The sequence below is a fragment of the Pundamilia nyererei genome, unplaced genomic scaffold (genome assembly GCF_000239375.1).
Source record: "Pundamilia nyererei isolate P.nyererei 1_Seehausen unplaced genomic scaffold, PunNye1.0 scaffold00017, whole genome shotgun sequence".
NCBI lineage: Eukaryota > Metazoa > Chordata > Actinopteri > Cichliformes > Cichlidae > Pundamilia > Pundamilia nyererei.
The window spans coordinates 168,642-193,192 of NW_005187418.1; the positions used below are offsets into that span (position 1 = coordinate 168,642).

The 24,551-nt window shown below is 40.7% G+C and overlaps 1 protein-coding gene across 3 annotated transcripts in view; it reads right to left on the minus strand.

Annotated features, from left to right (window-relative positions):
- The window catches only part of aatkb (apoptosis-associated tyrosine kinase b), a 69,657-nt gene that overhangs the window by 28,418 nt on the left and 16,688 nt on the right, over window positions 1–24,551 (minus strand). For 2 of the 3 annotated variants that reach the window (XM_005725680.1, XM_005725682.2), the window contains exon 2: window positions 3,958–4,091. In XM_005725680.1, the coding sequence (XP_005725737.1) occupies window positions 3,958–4,091 (134 nt within the window). Of the gene's footprint in view, window positions 1–3,957; window positions 4,092–6,233; window positions 6,250–24,551 lie in introns of those variants that run through there. The other variant, XM_005725683.1, reaches the window with a different exon arrangement.

Here is a 24,551-nt window from a genome sequence, read left to right on the forward strand (position 1 = left end):
CGGGGGAGTTAAAATAGCCGACGAAAATGAGACACAGCTCAGCGGAATCAGATGACAAGACAAAGGACATAAAACTTAAAGCAAGCAAGCTACGAATAACTATAAAATAAGTAAATAAACACAGACTTGAATGAACTTAATATGAATTGATATGAGAGGGGGGGGGGGACACAGAGGAAGAGGGAGGAGCAGTATCTCCCAGTTCACAAGTGGGACTGAACTTATGGTTATCTCATGAGGGGAGAGGGGAGAAACTGAGCCCCCAGAAAAATGTGTGAGAGAAAAAAATACAAGTGGGAGGAGGAGGAGGGATGAAGGGTGAGGGAGTAGAGGTGGGGGGATGGGGGGTATTCACATACTATATGTGTGACATCACTCGCTCTCTTCCTTTCTCTACTAAAATCCAGAGAACATCTGCGGGGCAGTCCCCTTCTCCACAAAACCAAGAAAAAAAAAACAGCCAGATGTATTTTTTATTAACACAACGCTTGTAAGGACATTTCTTTCACTGCTTTTCTCTCTGCCTTTTAACCTTTGACCTCACTGACTACACTACACTACACTTAAGTTGACTAGCTCTATAACTTATTTAGGTTTTCTAAAAATTCCCTTGCTGTGGATCATGTTCCATGTGCCGACTGTATGTGTGAAACTTGCCTGTGGGCTTCCTCCGACAGTCTAAACAAAAACGCTTGTTAGATTAACTGGTTTGATGACGTTGGCTGTGGATGTGAAGCAGATCGAGGGATTAAAGGGCGCTGAGGTATTGAAGCTGTACATTAAGAACAGAAGAGCAGAGGAACTATTCATGGTCGAGCGACCTTAAGCTGTATAACTGAGAGACTTTCACTATGAAAACTGTTTGAGTCAAACACTGCTGCTGTTTTAATAGACTGGTATACAGCAAATTAAGATATTTAGGAAGCAGGTTTACTGTTATTATTATTACATTATTATTGCTTCTTTTTGTGGCTCAGTTTAGATTTTGCTTCATACTTGTCTGATACAGCTCTTTTGACAGGAATCAAATTATCTATGTAACATGTGTCCTTTTTTAACTAGATGAGATGATAACAAACAGCTTAAGCAGACCAAATCTCCTAAATTCGACTCTCACCTCCCCGCTACTGTCTGCAAAACACAGAGACCTTTTCGCTCTTGCCCCCCCTCCTCAAAGTGTTTTTTCCTATCTCTAAAAATCCCCCTTCCTTCTCTGGGAGAAGCTGTGTCTAATTCCAGATGAGGCCCCGAGGCCGGATGCACTGCAGGCTCATGGGTATGCCCTTGCTCACGCCCTTGCGCCCTCTCACTTCCCTCTCTTCCCACTCCTCTCAACAGGTTTTTGAAGTGGGTGGTCCAACCAAACAAAGACAAAAACCAGACATGAGGCACATCATATATATTCACTAGGAATCAGTTTTTGTAACATACAGCCTGACAACCCATCATGCATTTAGTGCTGAAGAAAGAACAGGATGTTATGCAATATGACTAGAAACATTGCTGCAATCAGACATTCCTGATCCAGAGTGAGAGGAAGTGGTGAAAAAAAAGGAGATGAGAAGAGACCTAAAGGCGAACATGTCTCATTATTAAAACAATCTTACATGTCCCTGCCTCTGTGAGGAAAGGTTATCTGGCAGGCCTAATCACACTCATTCAACAGCTTCACAGTAGCATAAATGATTCTGCAATTTCCTCTAAAGCGCCTTGAATTATATTAATTCCTTACATAATGATGCAACATAAATTAATAAAGTAAAGAATTAATCATATATATGTAGCACAGTAGAGGCTTGCTGTGGGAGACCAAAGAGAATGCCGTATTAACAAAGCAAAGAAATTAATTATTTTTTAAAAATATTTGTTTTCTTGTAAAAAAAAAATATATATAAAAACTTTTGCACCCACATTTTGAAAAAGGTGCAAATAGGATATTTTAGAATTTTTTGCATAAGTGTTAGTTAAAGCTAACATGCTAAACCTGGACTGTGAACATGCTATTAGGTGAAAGGAAATGATTACCAAGTAATTTTTAGCCAATGAGAAGAAGCCATGTCTTCACTAATCATAGTGATGTCAGTGTAATGCTACAGTCACAGTAGAGAAAACAGGGTCCAGTCTGTTTAATGTGCTCGGTAAAAATTGCAAATCTGTTTCCATTTATTGTAAATCTGACTTATATCAAACAGGAATTTAAATTAACTGCTTACATTCAGAGTCCAGCCAGAACCCAGACTGGACTCCAGGTAGGTGATGTAGGTGCTGTAGGACAGCAAGTTAACTAAAACATTACATACTTTCTTGGCAACCTTACTTTCATATAAAACCAGTTGCCAACTAGTTGAGCCGAGTCTGCAGACAAGTTGCCTTTGTTGGCAAAGACTGGCTCAGATTGATCGCTCCATGTTTGGCAATCTATGTGTTTATAAACTGGATGACATTATTTGCAAATCATGTCAGTCTGTCTGAGAGCGACTGCACTCAGTTGACTGTTTGTAGACAGGCTGCCTCTCACCAGGTGACCTGTGGAATCCCCTTACAATCAAAAGAGGTGGAGGGTCTTGCCTGCTCCACTTCTGGGAGAACAGCTGTTCTCTGCCACTAGTTGCAGTCATAGAAAGTGAAACAATTTGCATTACTCATACATGTATTCCTGAGTTGATGTTCATTGTTTTAAATGATCATGTGTAGAACTTAGCAGAACAGTCATGATCAAGAATCATCATCTGCCTCCACCTGACCCCATCCCAGCATCCTTCTGTGTTGCACCAACCTTCTGCACATCCTCCTTCATCTGCATCTACTGTACAAACCTCCTCTGTGTTCTCTTTTCCTCCTGCCTGGTAGCTTCATCTTCAGCATCCTTTTTCTAATCTATCCACTATCCCTCCACGACACATGTCCAATCCATTTCAGCCTTGCCTCGGTCAAAACTCATGGACTACACATAAGAGGTGGTGAGAATGATGATGAATGCAAGTACTCTGCTGGCTAACTTTGGACCCTGATTGCATGGATTTTAATGTGGCATGAACCAACCACTAAGCATTGCTGCTGACCAAGTAGACTATCCCCTCTCCCCCACCCCCATTTCAAATAGGAAGTGAACTCCCTGATGAGTCGTGGCAGAGCACTGCTGGTTGGCTGTTAGGTGAGATGTTTTAAGGCATGTCCAGCTGGGAGGAGACAGTGGGCAGATACGAAAGTTTAACTTAGTTTCAAACAGTTTCCATTGTGGATTTTGTTATTTTCTATTTAATTTTCTGTTAAATGTTTAAGTCTATCTTACAGTTTTCAGTTAAATAACAACCTCCCTCTGTTTCTTGTTATTTTCTTGCTGGTGAGACTGTCCAGAGGAAAAATACAGAGATGAAGGCACCTGCTACGACCTGTGAGTGCACATACTGCAGGTTTTCATTCAAACCCTGATTGTAAACAACCATATACTTGTTTACAGCACAGCTGCAAAAGGATACTCAGCTCACAATAAAACAGAATAACTGCAGACAAGGGCACATATTCAAGTATTTTTGTACACACCATCTTCCTTGTTCCTTGTCCTATTTTCGCGGGTGCCATGACCCATTTCAGCGTTTTGCTCAGAAACGGGGTCTACATCAGCCACAAGACGGTTCTGAAAAGCTGCAGGCCTCCGACCACTCCACAGACACAGACAATACCACCTCTGTGTGCTATTTATCCTTCTTTCCACTTCAACATGAGTATAAGTGGGTGAAGACAGTATGTGCCGATAATGGTCATCTAATAACAAACTGTGAGGAATGTTGTGCTTTTAGGCCATTTGCAGTAACACTTATGGGCAGGGAAAGCAAGCATGCACATCTCTATGCAAGAGTCCATAAACTCGTGCTTTAATTTATGCGCAAATGTGTGATTTGACTCTATGCCTCAGATGTAATCATATTTCACATGGAAGCAGATGGAGAGGCGCACCTTGAAGCCAATCTTGCCCTTCTTGCAGCAGAGGCAGGCCAGCATGAGGAAGACGAAGGTGAAGAGACCCGAGAACGAGATGGCCACCACAGCCAGGGATGATGACCAGGACAGTTCACTCAGTGGAGCGCCATCTGCAGGACACAGAGTGACAGAACGAGAGTGTTAGCAGTGGGATGAGATTCAAGTGATCAAATTGTACATTAAAGCATCTTATTAAGGCACTAAAGCATGCAATGACATTAAGGCCTTTTCATTGCATTTCTTTCTTATGATATCTCATATTTTCATTTACAAGTCAAATGCTTGATTCATTGCCTAAAGTCGTGTTTTTGATGGAAATTAAATTCTCGGAAACATTATAGTCTTCTAGCAGTTACCCAGAACCACATTACACCTCTGCACAGTACAACGCCGAAATGAAAGGTTGTGGAATTTGCTTTTTTATTACATTTTGTATATACGATACAGACATTTGATGGTGATTTGAAAAAAGAAATGACACTGGCTAACTTTAATTTGTTGTAACCAAATAAAAAGGATGTTTTTGTATAATAAGATTCAGGGGGATGAGTTGAAGCATTATTATTTTGCTTTACTGCAGTGCCCTAGAAACAAGCTCATACTGCAACAACCTCTGCCTGATGTGCATTTTTATGATGGTTTTCTATTCTGTCCTATTCAAAGTCTGCTGCTAAGACTAAATGGAGTTATCATGGAAATACAACCTGATCATTTCCAAAAGAAATGGATGTCTTTGGGACATCAACATGAACAACTGGAAACATGGTCATACAATTCACAAGTTCTAATGTCACGCAGAGCTTCATGGATTCGCTCCTAATCAGCTCTCCAGAAACGCAGTCTGTCCATAACAAATAGTGCCTGTCATAGACCCAGGTCATCACACTCCTGCAGGCTGCCCTGAAAGTAACTCAAATAATGAGCAAATAATGAGATCAAACCCTTCAAAAATTCATTATACAAAGGAAGTACATGTACTCAAACACTGTACTTGCATTTCACAGTCAGATGTTTTCATTTTTACTCTCCTATACATTTATTTGTTTATGTAATATACTAATTAATCTGTAGATTCTAATCAGCATGTAATATGTATGTAATTTTTTATATAACAATAAAACTGCATTGGTACAGTAAATTCGGGCCTACCTTTACCAGCTTGTCATAAACACGTGGTTTAATCAATGTCCTGTTTTGCAGAATGAGCATTGTTACTTTTCTCTGTGTTTGTGTGTCATCTGTGTTTTAGAAATGCAGCAGCAGTAACAATAAAAAAGACAGAAAACACCTACAAAATTATCCAAAGAGTGTGTTTGTCTGAGACAATTTGGGACACGCTGCCAATTGGCTAAGCTCATCTCAAAGTCTTGTATGTTACACGTAATTAACACACTCCAATTATTTAGCATGTCGAGGACAGATGTATGTTTTTGTGGTTTCCATCACATTCATTGAAACCTGCGTAACTTTGTGGTCCCTCTAAACGTTCCCTGTTAGTGTTGGTGCAGCAGACGTGGAGCCTGCACTTCATCCATGATGAGAGATTTCCTTGCTTTCTGCGAGTCATAAAGATTAAAAAAAAGACGATTTTTCTGGATAAAAGCCAGAAGATAATGTCTGTCCTGCATCGCTGACTTATGAATATTAGCAAAATTGAGCAAATGAAAATGTGGGACACTGTCTCAGGATGTGGGACAGGCCTACCAGGCATACAAATCCTCTGCAGTCCCACATTAAGTCAAACACTGGACAACCATGTGGGGCATTTTACAGAGAGTCTTCAATTTTTATCTTTCCAACTTGGAAGCTAAAGTTTGTTTTTTAGTCTTATGTTATAGTTGTATGTAGTTCCTTTTCTCCTCTCACAACACCTGTAAAAAATGCTAACTACCACATCAGCTTCTTTCAAGTTTGGTAATCATAGCCTGGGTTTCAGGGAGCTTTTATACATGTGTTCACTCTGGTAAAGTGAACACACGTTCACACTACAATCAGCCTTACAATAAATGCTTTTCACACACAATATCATAGCATGCACAACAAAGCAGAAATTAAAAAGGACTGAAAAAGCAGTTCACCACACTGTGAGGCACTTTGGAATTGAGGAAGATGATAAGCACCTTCGCTCTCCTAAATTCACAGTTTTTCAGTCTTAGAAATCTCGACAACCAACCCGGTGATATAATTAAAAACGAGATCCAAATGTAATCATGTTACAATATTAATGAAGCTGATTTATAATATTTACACACTCCAATCCTGGCTCAGAAACCCAGTGCTGCTCTCTCGTGAGGTATTTTCTTCAGTCTCTGTCTCAAAGCAAAGCTTCGGTGGCTTGAATTATCCTCCATGTGGGCTTCGTGCATCCTGTCCAATCTCATAAATAAAATCTTGTTCCCAGTTTGCCCAGTTTGGGCAGTAGAGCATTTTTTCCCCCTCGTTTTCCGACAGCTTCCGAAATGCAACCGTTACCAGGGAAACAGATTGGAAGGACGGCCAGGCAGGATTGCCTTCAGCTGTAAATCTCTCACACCAGTTCCTGCCAACACCAGTGCCACCCAGCTCCACACACACACATATATACATAATAAACAGAGCACACAGAGTCATTTCTGCTGCCAGTTTGTGCTGATCCTCTGAAAGCTGGTGCAACTGGCTCTCAGTGAGTATTGGGCTCTTAGTATAATTGGACAGAGAGGGAGCACTGTTGTTTGGGAGGCTGGCCGGCAGAAAGAAGGAAGAGAACATGCAAATTTAACAGTTAAATACAGGATTAGCTGGCCAGCTCAGGGGATTTTGGAAGTCAGCCTCTGAATTTGAATTTTACAGATTTTTTTTAATAAAACTGGAAAAATAAAACAGTGGTCCCTTAACAGTGAAGCATGATGCCATCGAGTGGGAGGAAGAGGGGAAAAAGTCAGCTTTCTAAAATTAGTCAATATCCATTTAGCGATACTACACAAGAAGATTTACATTCAGTTACCTTTATTGTCAGGGGGATAATTACAGAGCACAGACGCACAGCCCAAGTCTGTTGTGGTTTATTTAAAACTCTCTTGCTGACAAATTCACACACCATGTATATTAATATCTGAGGACTACAAACAGCCTATTTGCCAGAAAAATTAATACATGGCATTTAAACCCCGCTGGTGCATTTTCATTACGAGCCCATGTAAAACTATTATGCATTTCTTTCTACACGTACAAAGCATTGTTATCTGGTGCAATTTTGTATTCGTGCTATCCTATATTATTGCTTCATTTTTGCCAAAAAAGCACACATAAGCTGTCTTCATTACAAAGTCAACACCATCCAACTGCTCCAAGTATTCACAAGAGTGTCACATGTGCATTAAACAGTTGTAGAAAATGGACACCTAAACTTGTACAGTTGTTAAAGATCCACCGATTTATATTTGGACGTTTGGCTCTGTTCACAGCACAGAACGGAGCAGGCATCACCAAAAACAGAGGTGAGCAACTCACCTGGACAGGGTAAAGCACCTCAAGCTAGCTAGCATCATAGGTTTGCATAGGTAATTCATTTTTAGGGTAGTGGGTGATTCAAATCATACCTGGGACATTTGGGAAGTGAAGTATTTGTATTCTCTAAAGCTGTTCTTGTGTTTGACTTCCTGCGGCCCTCATCTGCTCTGTGCAGCTGGAGGTGACCTCCTTTAAAAATTCATCTGACACTATTTTAAGCAATGCAGAGCAGAGAGCTGCTTCTCGTGTGGCTGGTTGAATGTCAAACATTGTCTTGAGTGTTTGGGAAGGTAATTGATGCAACTAATGTATTCTCAGAGTATAACATATACCTAAATATAGCAAATTTATGAAGCATTATTTTAAAAAAATGCAAATTAAAGTGTGCCATAGTGGGATTGTGTAGAAATACGGAGGAAAGTGTTACCATCTTATGTCTAAGCTTTTTCCAGTGGAAAAATGAAGGTAGACTCTGAAAAAAGCTTAGACAGCAGTTAGCAAAGCTGCTATATCTGAAGAGAGTGCAGGAGGAAAAAGAGAGAAAGGCTAGTGATAATATATTGGTGCAGTCATGCGATGCTGTTCAGACCTGTAAATGTTATGTGACAGGTAATGCTTGAGTCTGTCTTTGTAACGGTCCAGAATATAAAAGAAATGCCTTGTTTTTGTCTCTTCTTCACCAGCTGTGTAAAATCAATGCTATTGACCACTAATTCTAATGACATAGAGAAGATTCATTCTCTTGCTAACTGTAATGAGACAAGAGGGACAAAAGTTTAGTACTTAAGGTCAGTTGGATAGGCCCCTCAGGGAACTTCACTAAGCACACTCCAACATAGAGTGAACAAGTAAGAAGGTGCACTCACATTTTAGTGGATGTTGCATTTTTTTCTCTCACTTTACTAGTACTGCCTGCAGCCTGAGCACCATATAGCTCTCAGCTAGTCAGAGGTGGTAGCCATTTTTAGCCTCCTTTGGCAGAACGCTGAAGCACATCTTGATGACTAAATGATGAAACGAGTGCGAGCATGAGGAGACGAGGTGAGGGCAGAAAGAATCTGAGAAAGACGAAAAGAGCTGTGTACTCTGAAGCTTCTCCCACGAGAGAAACTCATCTCAGTACTCCACACAGAAATGAGCTGAGGAGCAGCAGCTCGAAGTCAGACAGAGGCAGAAACTGCAGTGTGTTAAAAAACAGAGTCTATCTGACAGCCTCACGTGTTTGTTCTGCCTTCACAGAGACGGAGCTGAGTGAAAACCCACTCGGGATATTTTTCCAGCTTAATGAGTTTCCCGCATTATATCCATGACACCGACTGATTTCCAGAAAACCCCAGCACCACAAAACCCTCTGAGCTCTGCATTGCTGCAATATCAAATGCTAGCAATAGTTCAAAAAGTTGCACTGAAGCAGAGACTTCACATTTCAAGAAAGAGATAAATTAGCCATTCTTTTGAGATTTGAAAATGAATATTAAACTACTGTAATTTCTGCAAGCTAAAAATGAAGTCAGGGCCAGCAAGTGATTAGCTTAGCTTAGCCACCACAGGTTGCCTGGCAGCATCATGGTGATGACAAAGCACCAACCAAAAACGTGTCCACCAAGCATAATTTGTCCTTTTAACATTTGTGTTTTCATCAGAATAATCTAACCGAGATATGATGATAGAATAATTTCATGGCTGGTAGGCCATATTTACATTTAGTCATATCAACCTTTCCATCCAAAGCCTTGCAGGGAAATGAGCAGGGGTTTTTCCTAAAATGTCAAACTATTTCTTTGAGGAACGCCACAGCGGCCAAGAACAAGTATAAGTTATATTGCTGAAAGTGAAAGCGCTCGGTGAAATGACCTCTTGTACTAAAAGCCCTTCAAGGGTCCAAAAGTTCTCACCAACTCCATGTGCATGATGCAGTTTTAAGTTAAGCACATTGAGTTTATGTGTAATGAAATGTGCTTTATAAATAAAACTGCCAATGTCATTGCAAAAAAAAAGGACCTGAGGATAGTTTTGGTTTCCATCCTTCATAACTATTGCTAACTATCGCTAGCTTGATTGACAGGTGTGTTGCTGCTGTAGGTGCCAGATGTCTGTTGGACTTCACCTGTCTGTGCTTTTTAGAGCATTTAAGCAAAATTCTATGACTAAAAATTTGACATCAGGACACCAGTTAGCTACCATGTAGGGAAAAACACGTATTCCCCTGGTTGATGAGAGGTTGCTGGCTGTCAGTAGGTGAAATCAGTTTCAAAAAAACGTTGCACCAAAAACTTCCTCGTGATTTCTTTGATCACTAGCAGTGATCAGCAGCAGTACTTTGGCTGGAAAACACAAATTTACCCGCAAATATTTGCTAACCAACCAGTGAGCAACAGTGAAGCTTGAAGTGCAAAGCAAACCGAAAACAGAGACCGTTTACGTTTTTCATGAAATCAACACACAAAAGAAATGGATTTTGAGTGATTTAGCTAATAACTTAGCACTCCACATGAAGCTTATGTGTAAGTTCAATAAGGAAGGTCTGTAATCACTCATCTGCCTGCTTTCCTGGCTGTTTGGCTGCTAGTCTGTTCTTTACATCACTTCCACTTTCCCACTCTGTCAAACTCAATACTGACATCATTACTCTAGTCTAATCATCTTCTTGCTTGCCTCCGCAGGCTCCATTCTGTGCGCTTTAACTCTTAGAGCTCTTTGATTATTTTTCCTTTAAGACTGTCCTTCATGCAATCCACCCCCTCCCTCATTGCTGCGTTAGAGGTCCATCTTCATCTTTACCAGCTCCAGCATCTAGACTCCAGAGGCGTCCGGAGGGGTCCTATCACCACTTGGATTTGATTCTGCCATCTTGCATCACTGGAGTTTAATCACCAAATACATTAATTAATTTCTCTGTCATAGTAAACCACGATTAATTCTCTCAAATGTTGCCTCCTATTCGAACTGTCTTCAACATATAAATAAATGAATCCACATGGCAGGAGCCCAAACACAAGATTTCAGGTTTCAAAACAGAAACCAGTGGGTGACATCATTTTGGATGCAGCCTGGGGGTTTCATTCTTACTGACACACAGCAAAGCTGGTATTTTCCATACACCACAACCAACAAGCAACTCAGCTCCGTCAGCTCTGAGTCACCATGCTGGTGTGACTCGTCTTGTCAGATGCACTAAAGTGAAGCAGGGGTAGATCAGTCATTTCGATCAGAGCGGAGCGGACAGCCTCTGTGTCAAGTTTCATCTCCGAGCCTCGTCAACATAATACCATGGCTATCAGCCTGGATGGGGTGACCCATTATGTCATTAACTCTGCAGGTGTTAAGAGCATGAAACAAAAGCTCTTCATCAAACACAATTTCACTTGTATTATTACATTACAGGCATTTTTTCTAGACCTAATTTAGCTCTCAGTGTGTCACTCCTTTTAAGCCTACTCCCTCTTTGATAGCCGACTTTATGCAGTCGCTGACAGGGACACTATTCACTGCCTGAGGTAAAGCCAGAATAGTTGCAGCTCTGCTCTGGCTCTCAGCCTGAGCTGGCCGCTCACATCCATCTGAGAGCGATCAGCAGGAAGTATATCCTGGGGAATGCTGACACCCTTCACCCATCATCGGGCCTGTTACTGTCCACGACAAAGCTAAATTATCTAAAGCTCAGCAGAGAGAAAGGTGAGATCACCTGAAGGGCTGGAAAAAGGCCAGAGCAAAGATTTAGCACTGTGATCCCAATTAAGGCTGATAGAGGGAGAGTGAAAAGAGATGAGGAATAAAGATATTCATTCCAGAAAGCCGGGCAGGATGGTCTTTTTGACATTTTAATCAGTAATCATCAGGCTTTCCAAAGGACAAAATATCTGAAAATCACTTGAGGTCACAGAGCCTTCAATGAAAAGAAATGAAAGGTCACGCGCAAACTCCATGTTTAAGATAAGAACATGGAAACCAGATCGAGGTTCAAGGAGCTTTCTGAGCTAGATGCAAATGTGGCCGATAGCATCTTCAAAAGGTCACCGTTCTACACATACTACATCAGTCTGGACACAACTGAACTTTATTAAAATGTTACATCACGCATGGATGTAAATTGTATGCCAACCGAAAAATAACTTTTCCTCTCTGTGACTGTCAGCATTTCATACCGACCACATGTCATACCGAGGTCTAAAAGAACCCGACAAGGCTAAAATCACTGTAGTGTGGTAGATGTGGATCACACCTACAACAGCTATATTTCACAATCAGACAGCCAAACATCACTTACACAGACTGTTCAGATTCAGAATACTTTATTAATCCCTAAGGATATTTTGTAAAATAACGTCCCAGCCCAGATGGTACTCAAAACCACAATCCCTGGTTAGGGAGGCCAGTGCCTTATCCATTAGGCCACTGGGGCTGTATTACCAGATAATAATTTTTTACAATATAAATTAAAAATGTATGTGCCATTTCATAAACGATGTCTCTTGGAAGTTGCATGATGACCTTACTTATACGAGACTCCTTACAGCCAAAACTTATTGTTCCCACATGCTTGGCTGGCGTGATGGGGCAGTGGTCAGCTCTGCTGCCTCCTCGGGGTTTGAATATGCTGGACTGAGTTTTTAGAGGTGCTGTAATAGGGGAGTGTATTTTCACTAGTTTTATAAAGAAATAAAGGGAAATAAAATCTTTTTCTGAATGTCTTTTCTAGAAAATGGTTTGTTGTCTTTCACACCACATCTCAACATCAGTTCAGTGAGGTATTGCTGGACTGTTTGGCACGTAATGACTGCCAGCTAAATACAGTGACAGTCAAACATGAGAAAATGCCAAATGAGTGATGTTTGCAACCCATAGAAGTAAAATAACCACAACAGACAACAAATCAGCTTAAAAATGTTGAGGATTGATGTTTTCCCCACCGTGTGACCTCATTTGTCTTCTATCATGAGCTTTATTGGCCATGTTTCTACATCATCTGCCTTAAAGTCCTGTAAAGGCTAACAGGTCCTGACATTTTAAATATTTTTTTTGGTTTGGCTTTTTTTGTTTATACTGACTTTGGGTTCGCCAGAATAAGACTCAGCACCAGAAAGCACAGACACTTGCTTCCAAGAAACTCATTCTATGGCACTGACCACTGTGTAGAGTCCCAAAGAATGAGTTTCTTCGCTGGACCCATCCTTAAAGATAAAACACTCACGTATCTGGAGAAATCTTGGAGTAAAGCAGCTCCTTCTTCAATTCAAGTCACCAGCTGTGGTGGTACAAGAATGTAAACTGGGTGCTTCGTATCTCACCTTTAGAAGATTTCCAGCCACACCCACATGGGAGGAGATCCTGGGATAGTCCCAGAGCTGCCTGAAGAGATTATATAACTAATAGGGCCTGGAGGTACCTCAAGCTCCGCTAAGATGAACTGGAAAATGTTTCTGGGAAAAACAGTCTAAAGTCTAAGTCTAAAACGGGAGTGGGAGAAAACTGGAGATGGATGCATGGATGGATTTTTCTCCCTCTGCACCACCTAAACCGGTCATGGCTTCCCCTCCCTGAGTTCTGCAGGAGGTTTCTTTATGTTAAAAGGGACTTTTTGTTGCCTTGAGGCGACTGTTGCTGTGATTTGGCACCGTATAAATAAAACTGAATTGGATGGATTGAAATCACCACTAAGTTTTCATGATTCAAATGGTGCTTATGCATATCCTACAATACACAATGGAAATATATAATTAATTGATAGAAGTTTAGATATTAGATTATTATTAGAATCAATAAAAACACTTTAATCATTCCACATTTTGCACACACATGAGCTTCATTAATATAAGTTTTAAATCTCCTACAGTCTGCAGTAATCAGAAACAGAAAAGCCCTTAATTAATATCTTATGAGCAATCTGAGGAGCATGAGCAACCATTACTTTTCACTTTTGTCTGGTTAAGCAGCCTTCAGGGTTTTTACAGCACAAAAAATACTGTATTTATTTCATGCACATCACACCTAAAATAGTCTTGTGAATTCTAAATAAATTCATAAGAAACACATCGATCTCCACTGCAGACAACGGGAATGGGGATCAGAAGTTAAGGAATGGATACAGTCAGTAGAAGCTCCTGAATGTATGAGTGTCTGTGTGCCAAACTGGTGACAGAGACGAAGCTTCTGCTCTTACAGCCAACACGGCCACTTTATCAAAAATGCTGGTGCTAGTGAATTAAGTCTTAGAGAAACCCCTCCTCTGTCTTCTGCTACCCTGCAAAACTCCTGCTGACATCATTCGGTACATCCATGTTTACCGAGAGCAAGATGGCACCAGGAAGAGTCATTATTAAAGAAAAAACAACAACAGAGGAGAGGTATGGTGACAGGAGGCAAAACAGATGGGTGGTGGGAGGGTTATAGATAGTTAAACAGGAACATTTGGGGCAAACACATGTGAACTGCGTGAAGCCGATGATCTGGTCATGAACAATCTGCGTTGGGGGACAAATACGAAACCAATCTGCTGTACATCTGCTGGCACACACTTCTGCTTCTGGTCATTCTTCATACTGACAGAGCGACATGTAGAAAAAGGCAGAAAGACAACAACAGTGATGCAGGTTTAGTTTCTCATCACCAACGTGAATGTAAACAGGACCAAATGCTAGCAAACAGCTGCTGGAATTTCTCACTCAAGAGCACGCTCAGAAAAATAAAATCAAATGGTTTCCATGGTGACTTCTTCCCCTGAAATCCCTTTCAGACTTATTCAAATGCCCTCATAATCCTCACAGATGCCTTGCCAAAACACAGAACAACTTGCCCTGACAGCAGAAAGAAAATTAACCTTTCACGCTCTCTTCTATAAAACCGTCTTACATTTCGACACAATGCAGGCGACAAGCATTCTTCACATTTGCTCTCAAACAATAGAAACAAAAGAGCAAATTAACAGTAGAAGTGGGAAACATATGAGGCAGTAGGTCTGTTACCACAGCAGAGATTTACAACAGTTTCAGGTGTGTGGAAGCAGGCATGTGACTTTACTTGTTTTTATGGTATCGATATAAATAAGTGTGCTTTTTTCCTTTTACCCCTAGAATACAGAATAAATTCACTTATGGCGTCACTTATAGAGTCAAAGTAGGACAGCAACCTCATTGAGACCTTCAACCTCTGAGAAACCTTTTCTGATTACAAGATGTTTGCACAGGTTGCCTGGCAATTTGTCTCCAAACAATCGCTGTCTTACACTAATAGTTGTTTCCCTTTTTGTAATACACTAACTCTTTTTCATGTCCAATATAAAGCATGATTCTTAAACATGATCACATGTTTGTGTGTCCCTCATCCGCCCCTTTTAAGTGACTCTCAAAGATGAGGAGACTTGTACTTCCCTCACTGACAGTGGAAGACTGTTCCAGAAGCTCACTCCCTGATATGACAGAGCATCTGTGAAAAGGTGCCAGTTCACAATCACCTCTAACAGTGGATCGAGTCAGTCGAGACCCGGCAACACTGCTAAACTTTTGCTTAATAAAATCACTCATTGGTGGAGGCGCCAGACCATGTATAACTTTGTATATTAGACAGGAAGATTTAAATAATATAATATACAACAGTGATAAGAAAAAGGTTTTTTATCTAATATTTTCAATGCTCTTTTGTAGCACACTTCAATTGGCCCAATAGCAGCAAAGCTCATATAGGACCAACTTGTAATACAGTATTCAATATGAGCCGGTATCATAATCGCTGCTGTGTCTGTTAATGATGTGCGGATATGTCTAAAGTTCTGTATATTAACATTTACAGTTTTCACTACTTTTTTAACGTGTTTTTAAAGGATAATTTTGAGTCTAGTAGCACTCCCAAATACTTAAATTCCTCAACATTAATTAGTTCTTGTGCACCCAGGCAAACTTTTACTGCAGCCGCGGTTGTTTTAGGTTTACTAAAAAACATTGATATGGTCTTTTTAACATTGAGGCACAGGCATGAGTCAATCAGCCATTTTTGTAAATCATGTAATGCCAATGAAAGCCGATGGGCTGCATCAGCAGCAGTTTTGGCTTGTGTAAAAATTACCGTATCATCAGCATACATAATCGTGTCCACATTTTTGCACACATTGGGCAAGTCATTTACATAAAGTGAAAATAACAGGGGGCCTAGAATTGAACCCTGAGGGACACCTTGCGCACAGTAAAGATAGGGTGACTTGCTATTCTTTATTTGCACGCATTGTTTTCTATCTGATTGATAAGACTGTATCCATTTAACGGTGTGAGAACTAAAGTTAAATGTTGACAGTCTAGACAAGAGCTTAAGATGATTCAGTGTCAAACGCACGCTTGAAATCAAGAAAAACAGCCGCAACATAACTGCTCTTGTCTAAGTAAGATTTCACTCTCTCAACAAAAACACAGACAGCCATTTCAGTTGAATGAAGAGTGAGAAATCCGAATTTCAACTTGACATCCTGTGTATGCTGGGTTTTAAAATGCTGTCGTTCACAGCTGTATATCCTGCTCAGGTCAGTTGATCAGCAGCTTGTAGCAGTTCCTATTGTAGCTCCTCGGCTTTCTCAGTTGCAGCTCTGGAACTTTGGAACAACCTCCTCCTCCAAATTAGGTCATCCAAACATTCAAATCCCAGCTGAAAATTCCCAATTGTTATTGATGTTGTTCGTTTTACTGTTTATGTTTTTAACTTTTAAAAACTTTTATTTGACTAATGTTTGAATTGTCTGTCATATTTTTAAATGGCTTAAATGATTTGCAATACACAAACAACTTAAGCTCCACCCCCCCCCATAATAAGCAGATGTATAAGCAGATGGATGGATGGATGGATGGATGGAGTAAATTGTTGCCATGCAGTCTGTTTAATGTTGTGTATAAATGAATAAAGTAAAAAGATTTGCTTCTAGGAGGACTTGGACATTAGCACTGGGAGCAAACTGAAAAACAAGTGGGATACATCCTGGACAGGTTTTGAATCCATTACAGAGCTAATGCATAGAAGCAGACAACCATTCACCCTCACATCCAGACCGACAGCTTATTGATCACCACTGAAATGTAGGCAGGCACAGGGAGAACGTGTCAGTTTAGTTGCTGTTTCAAGCCTAGAACCTTCTTTCTGTGGGGCCACTCTACCACCGTCCAAAAATCATCTGTCTAAAATTTTAAGTCATCTCTGAAAAGCTCTGCAGGATTTTGAGGCACTCTTTATCCAAAGAAGGGGAAGCTGTCGCCGTGACTCACTGTAACACAGCCTCAGGACCCGTTTTGTCAGGAAGGACTCAAACCTTGCTTTGATTTTTAAAAAGTTCATGTGCTATTGTTTCTCCCACCTACTCTTACTTTTCACAGCTAAACTCAACTTCTCCCGGCCCACTGGATTTCCGCCTATTGAAATCACTGTTAATAAGTGCAGTGCATTTCTAGCTCATTAACAAGTTGATATCAGCAAACTGCAGAGACCATGTAGCTCCTTCTGAATTGGCTGAATCAACTGTATTAATGTTGGTAATTTAATTTACCATCTGCTGCTAATTATGATGACTTTACGGGCATTTTCACAGAGATTTGTTGACTACAGTTCCTACGAAGCTATCAAAAATAACCCTCATAATAATATTCCTGCTTATAATGAACACAAAGAGGTTGAGATGAAGAGTTTACAGACGACCCAAAGGATCCATTAAATTAAACCTGAACATTTTTCATCAACAGCAATGTCACTACACTGTAAAGCAAAGAAACACCAGGAGAATAAACTCTCTGTTTTCAGTTTTACATTTCACACAAAATCCTTTCATCAAAACAACACACTTTGCAATGCTCCTTTGACACCACCAAACATCTTTTCTTCTATTTTAATGAGCTCTTCCAGCAAATTCCCCACTGCCGGTAAGTTTGACATTTTTGTAAGCGGTCAGCAGTCAGTGTGTTGCATTAAATTCGCTACATGTCTGCTTTAATGAAGTTACGATTTTCACTTCAACTCTCACTGTCACTCAACTCCCTCTCATTCCCAGGTACAGTGCAGTGCCAGTTTGTCAAAAGCAGGGAAAACTCCAAAGAGCTAAGAAAATGAACAACAGTGCAGGACGACAAATCCTGTCTTCAAGGGTTCTGGTCTGGTGTTACGCCTCTGTTTAGGTGGAAGGGAGTGCAAAAGGATGTGACCAGACGTCATTGGTTAAAGGTATTATTTATTAATGCAAACTCAGACAAGAACAAGACACCAAAACCTGAATGTAAAGTACTCCAGGGTGAACAACAGTCTATGGAGGGACTTTGTGGAATAATATGGAGGAGGATTTGGAAAGATGCACAAATAGAAATCACTTGAAATAAAAAACCAAACAAACAGGAATTGCTCAGCATTTTCTTTTTGATGTGAATATGATGGCTTTCAGGGGTTTTTTTTCAGTGGCCGGACACAGCTGGCACATCAACGGGCCACACCATGGATTCAGCCAATCAGAAGGGGACTCGTCAGGCGAGAGCTGTAATATATGGCCAAGCGTACGTGTGAGGAATTGGAAGTAAGACTGTTCTTGATGAGTGGATGATAAATAAACACCAGGTTCTTCTCTTCAGCTCTCCACATTCATGCATGGAGTCCCACTGAAACGATTTTCTCCAACACTTTCTGTTCTTGCAGAGGACTGGGGGTGGGGGGTGGGGGGGTTCTGTGATCCATCACGTCACAGACACACGGATAGTGGCCATCTCCAGCTGACTCACAGCCCTCTTTCCCAGGATTAAAACCCATCCTCTAACCCCTTCTTCTTCAGTATCACGACTGTTTCTCAGGAAGTGTAATCTTTTTCCTGCCTCTTTCCACAGATAAGAGCCACACTCCATCAGCGGGTGCCCTCATTCCCAAATGTATGCTCTTTTTTTTGCAAAGTCATGCAGGCTGCTCTCTAGAATTTATGGGATGCTTTCAAAAAATGCTCCCCACTTTCATTTCCTCTCCCGAAGCCTTTCACTGTCATTCAAACTAAGACCCTCGAGTGGAGTCACAGAACAATTACACTGTACGGACACATAGGATATGGAGGATTAGCTATTCATATCACGCGGGAGTCGGGTCTGCCTTCCCTACATATAAGCAGGCGACCCACGTACTGTAACCTAATTACACAGGAAGCTGTAATTCGGAGCTGCTAACCACAAAACACATCTCCCCGGAGCAGCCATATTATCTCTGCTCAGCAACCCTGTACAAATAGGAGAATAGTCCTCCGGATCACCCGCGTCGGCACTTCTGCCTGCAGGAGTTTATTTATTTCAGTGTGTGCATGAATGCGATGTCTACCTGATTTCCCCTGCCCTGCTGTGGCAGAACTACACTTCAGTATGCTGAACGTGTCATCGGCTGTCTGACAGCCTCCACCTGAGGCTCTGCTCCCGTTTCCCTCCCCTGATAACGCGCTGCCCAGAAACACCACAGTCTCGTCTGGTTTATTCAGCACAGAGCTCTCTGGAGGGCCGGATGGGAACATCGGCAGGATGTCCAGCAGTGGTACATAGTTTCCTCCACCTTTCTCCTTTTTCTCTTTTGTTTACTGTCTTTGGTTTTGTTTTCTTTTTCATTTTCACCAGCCTTTCATTTCTGTTTATTCCATTTCAAGTCCTGTTTCTCTTGTTCTTTGTTCTTATTTTCTTTTTTTTTTTCCCTTTCTTTCCTTTTCTTGACTTTGTGTATTCCTTTCTTTCCCTTCTTTCTTCCTTGTCTGTCCTTGTCCTTCATTTTTCCTCATTTTTCTCTTCCTGTTGTTCAACAGTTTCTTCTCTTTCTTTACCAAATTCTCTATTTTTCCCCTTTTAACACCAGATTTTCCCTTTTTCCATAATATCTTCGATTTCCTGTCTTCGTCTGGTACTTTTTCCTCTTTCTTTCCCATCTTTTGTCTGCACTTTCTCCTACCTGACCTTTCTGTCTCATTTTACTCCTCTTGATTCTTTTCTGTCTTATTTTCCCCTCATTCTTTTCTACCAATTCCTTCTTTATTTCTTTCTTACTCGTTGACTTTCTTTTCATTATCTTTTCTTACATTTCAAATGAAGTGCTCTCACACTCACATGCTGAGGCATTTATCTGAAAGTGTGCCCCATGGTACGCTCTGTGTGTGTTTGTGATCTTTTAAAGGTCACAGCAGTGTAAAAACCAGCAGTGCAGTCCCTCCCTCTGACCTCCCATCATGACAAACATGAATGTCACTCCTTTGTTTGCCTTCGTCTTCTCTGCTCTTTTTTCTCCATCATAACACATCGCTGTCCCTTGGGATGATGGGATATTGTTGTACGTGTATGTGTGGGTGCCTTGCACTGAAAACAGCCGGAGCATGGTTATTTTATTCTGTGTGGGGATAAACAGCAGTTGTATTGTTCTCTGTGGGTTTTGCTTTGTCACAGAGAGGAGAAACAGACAGCCCGCTGCGAGGATTTGAATGTTAGTAAAAAAAAAAAACTCACACTCAAGGGCAGATAATGTGGCTGTGTCGGCTGATAATGTGACACATGGATGTGAATATTAATGAAATGTGCTCTGAAGATAATGGTTAAAATGTTTTTGACATCTGTGCCATCACTGCATTTGACATTCATGGCCTAACGGTGCATTACACCTCAACAGGAAGCTTTTCTTTCAGTGAGGAGACAGACGCTGGTGGATAATGCTGCCCGACCTCACCAGGAAAAAGACAATACTCGCTGATTTTTGAAGGGCAAAAAAGCGTCTCTGACTAATAAATGCTATTTCTCGCAGCAGTGTGAGTAAGTGCGTGAAAATGTCCTTTTCAGAAAAGCGCTGGCACATGGTGAGGAACAAAATGGAGAGAAATTTGACTTCTAACATTACTGAAAGGTCTATTTTGACTTAAATCAGAGTATGACTCGAAAACTAATTAAGTGGTTTTCGTATCTAAGCCACGTGCCAACCACTGGTGCCAAGAAAAACTTCACCCATAGACAGTAAAGATAGACGTGGCCATCATGATGTCACCCACTAATTCCTGAATTCCCAAAATGAGTGTTTCTACCATCGCCATCTTGGATGGTTTTAGAGCCACCCAGTGGTCAGTTAGCAAGTTTTTGAAGACAAGTCATGGTAATCTGTTAGCGACCAAAGCAATCACATGAAGGTTTTTAGTGCAACACCCTCTTTGTGACTGATTTTACCCAGTAACAACCAGCAGCTACTCTCCAACTCACCGAGGGCTACATATTTTTCCCTTGATACCAGAGGCTGTCGGAGAGCGCTGACGTCCTGTCTCTAGACCTGTGGGCCTGATAGTCCTAACCTAACAGTCAAAGACACCATCGAGTAAACACAAACGCTATCAGACCTGAACACTCAGTGTAGAAATGCTTAAAACATGCATTCTTTCAAATCACCAGCAGGAGGAGACACTCAAGGTTACCTCCAAACGCAGTTTGTCAGTCACTACCTCAGTAAGGTTGCTAGGGTTACAAAAATGTCATAGCGGTGAATTATCAGCTAATGCTAGCTGAGTCACAAACCGTACAGGTGCAATGCAGAGCCGATTATCTAATTATTGAAAAGTAACAGACTGAAAAAATACTGGGCTTCATATCTGATGCATAATTCACTTAAAATGTTCTAAGAAGAAAAAAAAAGCTCCAAAACCACAAGCACAGTGGAGAGGTCAAGTTTAGGGACTAGATTCAGCTATGTTCAAATAATTATAAAAAGTTAATGGTGAACTGGACTTTACGCAGAAGCAGATCAAAGTGTTTTACGAGCCAGCTGTTCCATGCAAATGGATGAATTATGGATCCAGAGTGAACATTAACCCTAAAGTCATTTTTTACTATTAAAAAGAATTAGCTGAAGAATGATCTCCAAGACTGACGCAGAGAATCTTAGTAAAAAAAATGAACCGCTGTCTCTTTCCTGATTTGCATTTAATTTGTTTATAAGTATTCAGCACACAGTCTCAGTGAGTTCATTTGTCAAGATGTTCACTTGAGAAGATTATTCGGTGTGATACGTTGTAAAATCCTGACATTTATCAAGCTCTCGCAGCTTGGAGAGCAGCACAGAAGAAGGGCACGATGGGTCTTTGGAGTGTGCAGTTCATGTGCAGCTGAGCTCCGAGTGCAGCGAAGCATGGAAACACAACAAGGCCTCACGTAGATGACTGTTATGTATGCACACACAGGCACCATTAAAAGTGAACCGAGACGTCTGGTAAATTGAACCGTGGTACGCGGGAACGTCGGAAACGTGCTGGAACATTAGATGGTTCACCTGAGCGACCCTGGTGAGCATGTGAGCGGAGCATGAACATGTCCTGCTGTTAGTGGTTCTTATGTGGATGAATCATCACAGTTGGTGAGACTTAATGGAGCAGAGAAGATAAAAACCATCATAACAGGCTGTGGAGCTGAGGCATTCCTCTATGCCTACTTACTCCTCTGGTCCTCCATCTACTTCTTTAATCTCTGACTTCCTCCTTCCTCCTCACTATTCTCTCCCAGGAGCCTTCCTACACTTCCCAAAAACTCCCCTGTTTGCTTTTTCGTCTCTCACTCGCTCACAGATTTCTCTCCCTTCTCTGTCTCTCTCCTGTCATCTCCTCTTGTGTGTGGATGAGAAGCCACTGAAGCAGAATGAATCTCCTCTTCTTGCTCTCGGCTGCTGCACGTGCTCAGATATGACATCACATCTCAGATGCAACACGGGGGCTATTACATAACACACACGCATACTTCAAATTTATAAAGAGGTATTTTATATTACTGTGAGATATAAAAATATCATAGTTTACAGCGGTGCATTCCTGCAGGTATTAAACAGCATATAATTTATTATATAAATGTATTTTACAGTTTTAGAAAAGATCCTACGTCTTATTCATGTCGACAATATTTAATAACACCAGTGCCCACTCAGCTCCATTAGGTTTTTATGACATGTTGCAACCAGAAGTTTTTTAAATGATAAAAATGAAAAACGTAACCAAGACCTACACACTCAACACCAAACAGCTGCAACAGTGAGCATCATGGTGGAGGATATTTTTATCTTAGGATTTGGTGGAGACCGAACAAGAGTAACAAGGATTTGTTTTAGTGGCCAAATGAAGCTTAATGTGTGCCAGATGTGTGTTGTGACTTTAAGCGGTTTAAAAAGCGTTATTGATATTTATCATATATTCGTGCTTCAGCTTGTATAACCATGTAACTGTCCACTCTGAGACAGTAAAATAAAAACAATAAAGCACAAAGAAGCCACTGTATGATACTGCAGACCAGTGGTTGTTGGAAATACAGCACAAGGAAGCACCACCTGATGACACTACGGTGAACTACTCCATCACAGGGTAGCCTGTCACAATTGTATCTCCTTTAGGATTATATTAAATGTTTAAATGGGACGTACATTACAAACTTCCTTCACAGTCATCTTCCCTTTACAGCTGCTACTTCATTATAAATGCCCTTTGCCCGTTTGGAAGATTTGACTCATAACTTTAAAGCAATAATAATAATTTAAACCCAGCAGCAGAGCAGGGGAAGATACAGTTTGTGCTGCAGGATGCATTTTTATTTCAATGAGGAAAAAATACATTTGCAGTATAACAACATGTTCTTTTATTATATTTTTCCATTTTCTGTCACTTATTATGGCGCTAACTGTTTAATGGACTGCACCAAAATTGTGGAATGAGTTGCCTTTACATGTTAGACAGGCAGCTTCCTTATCTGTTTTTAAATCACGTCTTAAAACATATTTATTAACCTTGGCTTTTAGCACAGCAGGACTTGTTGATGTCTCCTAATACGTTTCTTATTAATTATATTATTTTTAATTTTAAGATATTTTATATGTAATTTAAACTGTTTCCTCTCTGTTTTATATTTGTAGCACTTTGGTCAACATTGTTGGATGTAAAGTGCGTTATAAATAAAGATGCTATGCTGTGCTATGCTAATGTTTTCTTTTTACAACAGGAAGCTAATTCCTCCATACAGATAGAAACTATTTAGCCTTGACTACATGTGATATTTACAGAACTGATGTCACTTCAGTTTAGGTTGATCACTTCTGATTTGTTTCTTTAATTTTGAGTTTAGGGAATCTTGAGTTTTCATCCTGCTGTAATAACAAACAACTCAAAGTCAAAAGTTGTTCTGGGGTTTTTGAAAGACACACATCTTAACTTAATTTAGTGTTTGTTTGTTCTGACACGTCGATCATTATTAACTAGAAAAAAATAGAAAAAAGAGGTCAGTAGAGCAGCATTGTCAAACACAAGTCCTTCACAAGTGCTTGTTTATTTTCCCTCAAAACATTTTCATTCAGCTTCATTGCACTTCTTGTTTTTTAAACCTGGTTTACCTGCAGTAGGCGTATGCTCCACAGTTTGAGAGTCACTGGGTTAACTGGTCATCCTAAACCGCCTCTCTGTGTGTTCGCCCCGTGATGGACTGGCAACATGTACCCTGACACTCTCCAAATGACAGCTGGGATAGGCTCCAACACCCTCAGAAATCTAAAGCTGAATAAGCTATTAGGAAAATGGATGGACGGGTTCCAAATGCTAATAAGGTTATGTAATAAGATGCAAACGAGTTTCGTGAGTTGTAAAGCTTTCTGATTTCTTAAATAGATTTCCTTTGTTTTAATCAGTCAAACAAACAAGCAAACCAACAAGCAAACACACAAAAAGTGAAATCAAATGGCTAAAAACACAAAGTGGAGATGAGGAAATTCCTGTCAAGAAAACTACAATTCTTAGAAAAGGAAAGAACAATCGGTTTGAATCCAAGAGTTAAGTATATGACACTCGTTACTGCAGACATTAAAAAGCTGACTTGCAAATTCCAATCCATCAGGAGTGTTTAAATGTGGTGGCATTTTTCTCCTTCTCTCTTGGACATCTGCATTAAAGCACCTTTTAGTTAATCAAGTGTCCTCACTTTGAAAGAGCACAGAGGCTGTGGAGCATCTCTTCACAGACTGCAGCATCTTTTCAAGTATTAATGAGAGATGCAGGCTGGGTTTGTGATATGCATCTGCCATGATTATGCGTGATCACAGGCAGCGGACACGCTCTAAAG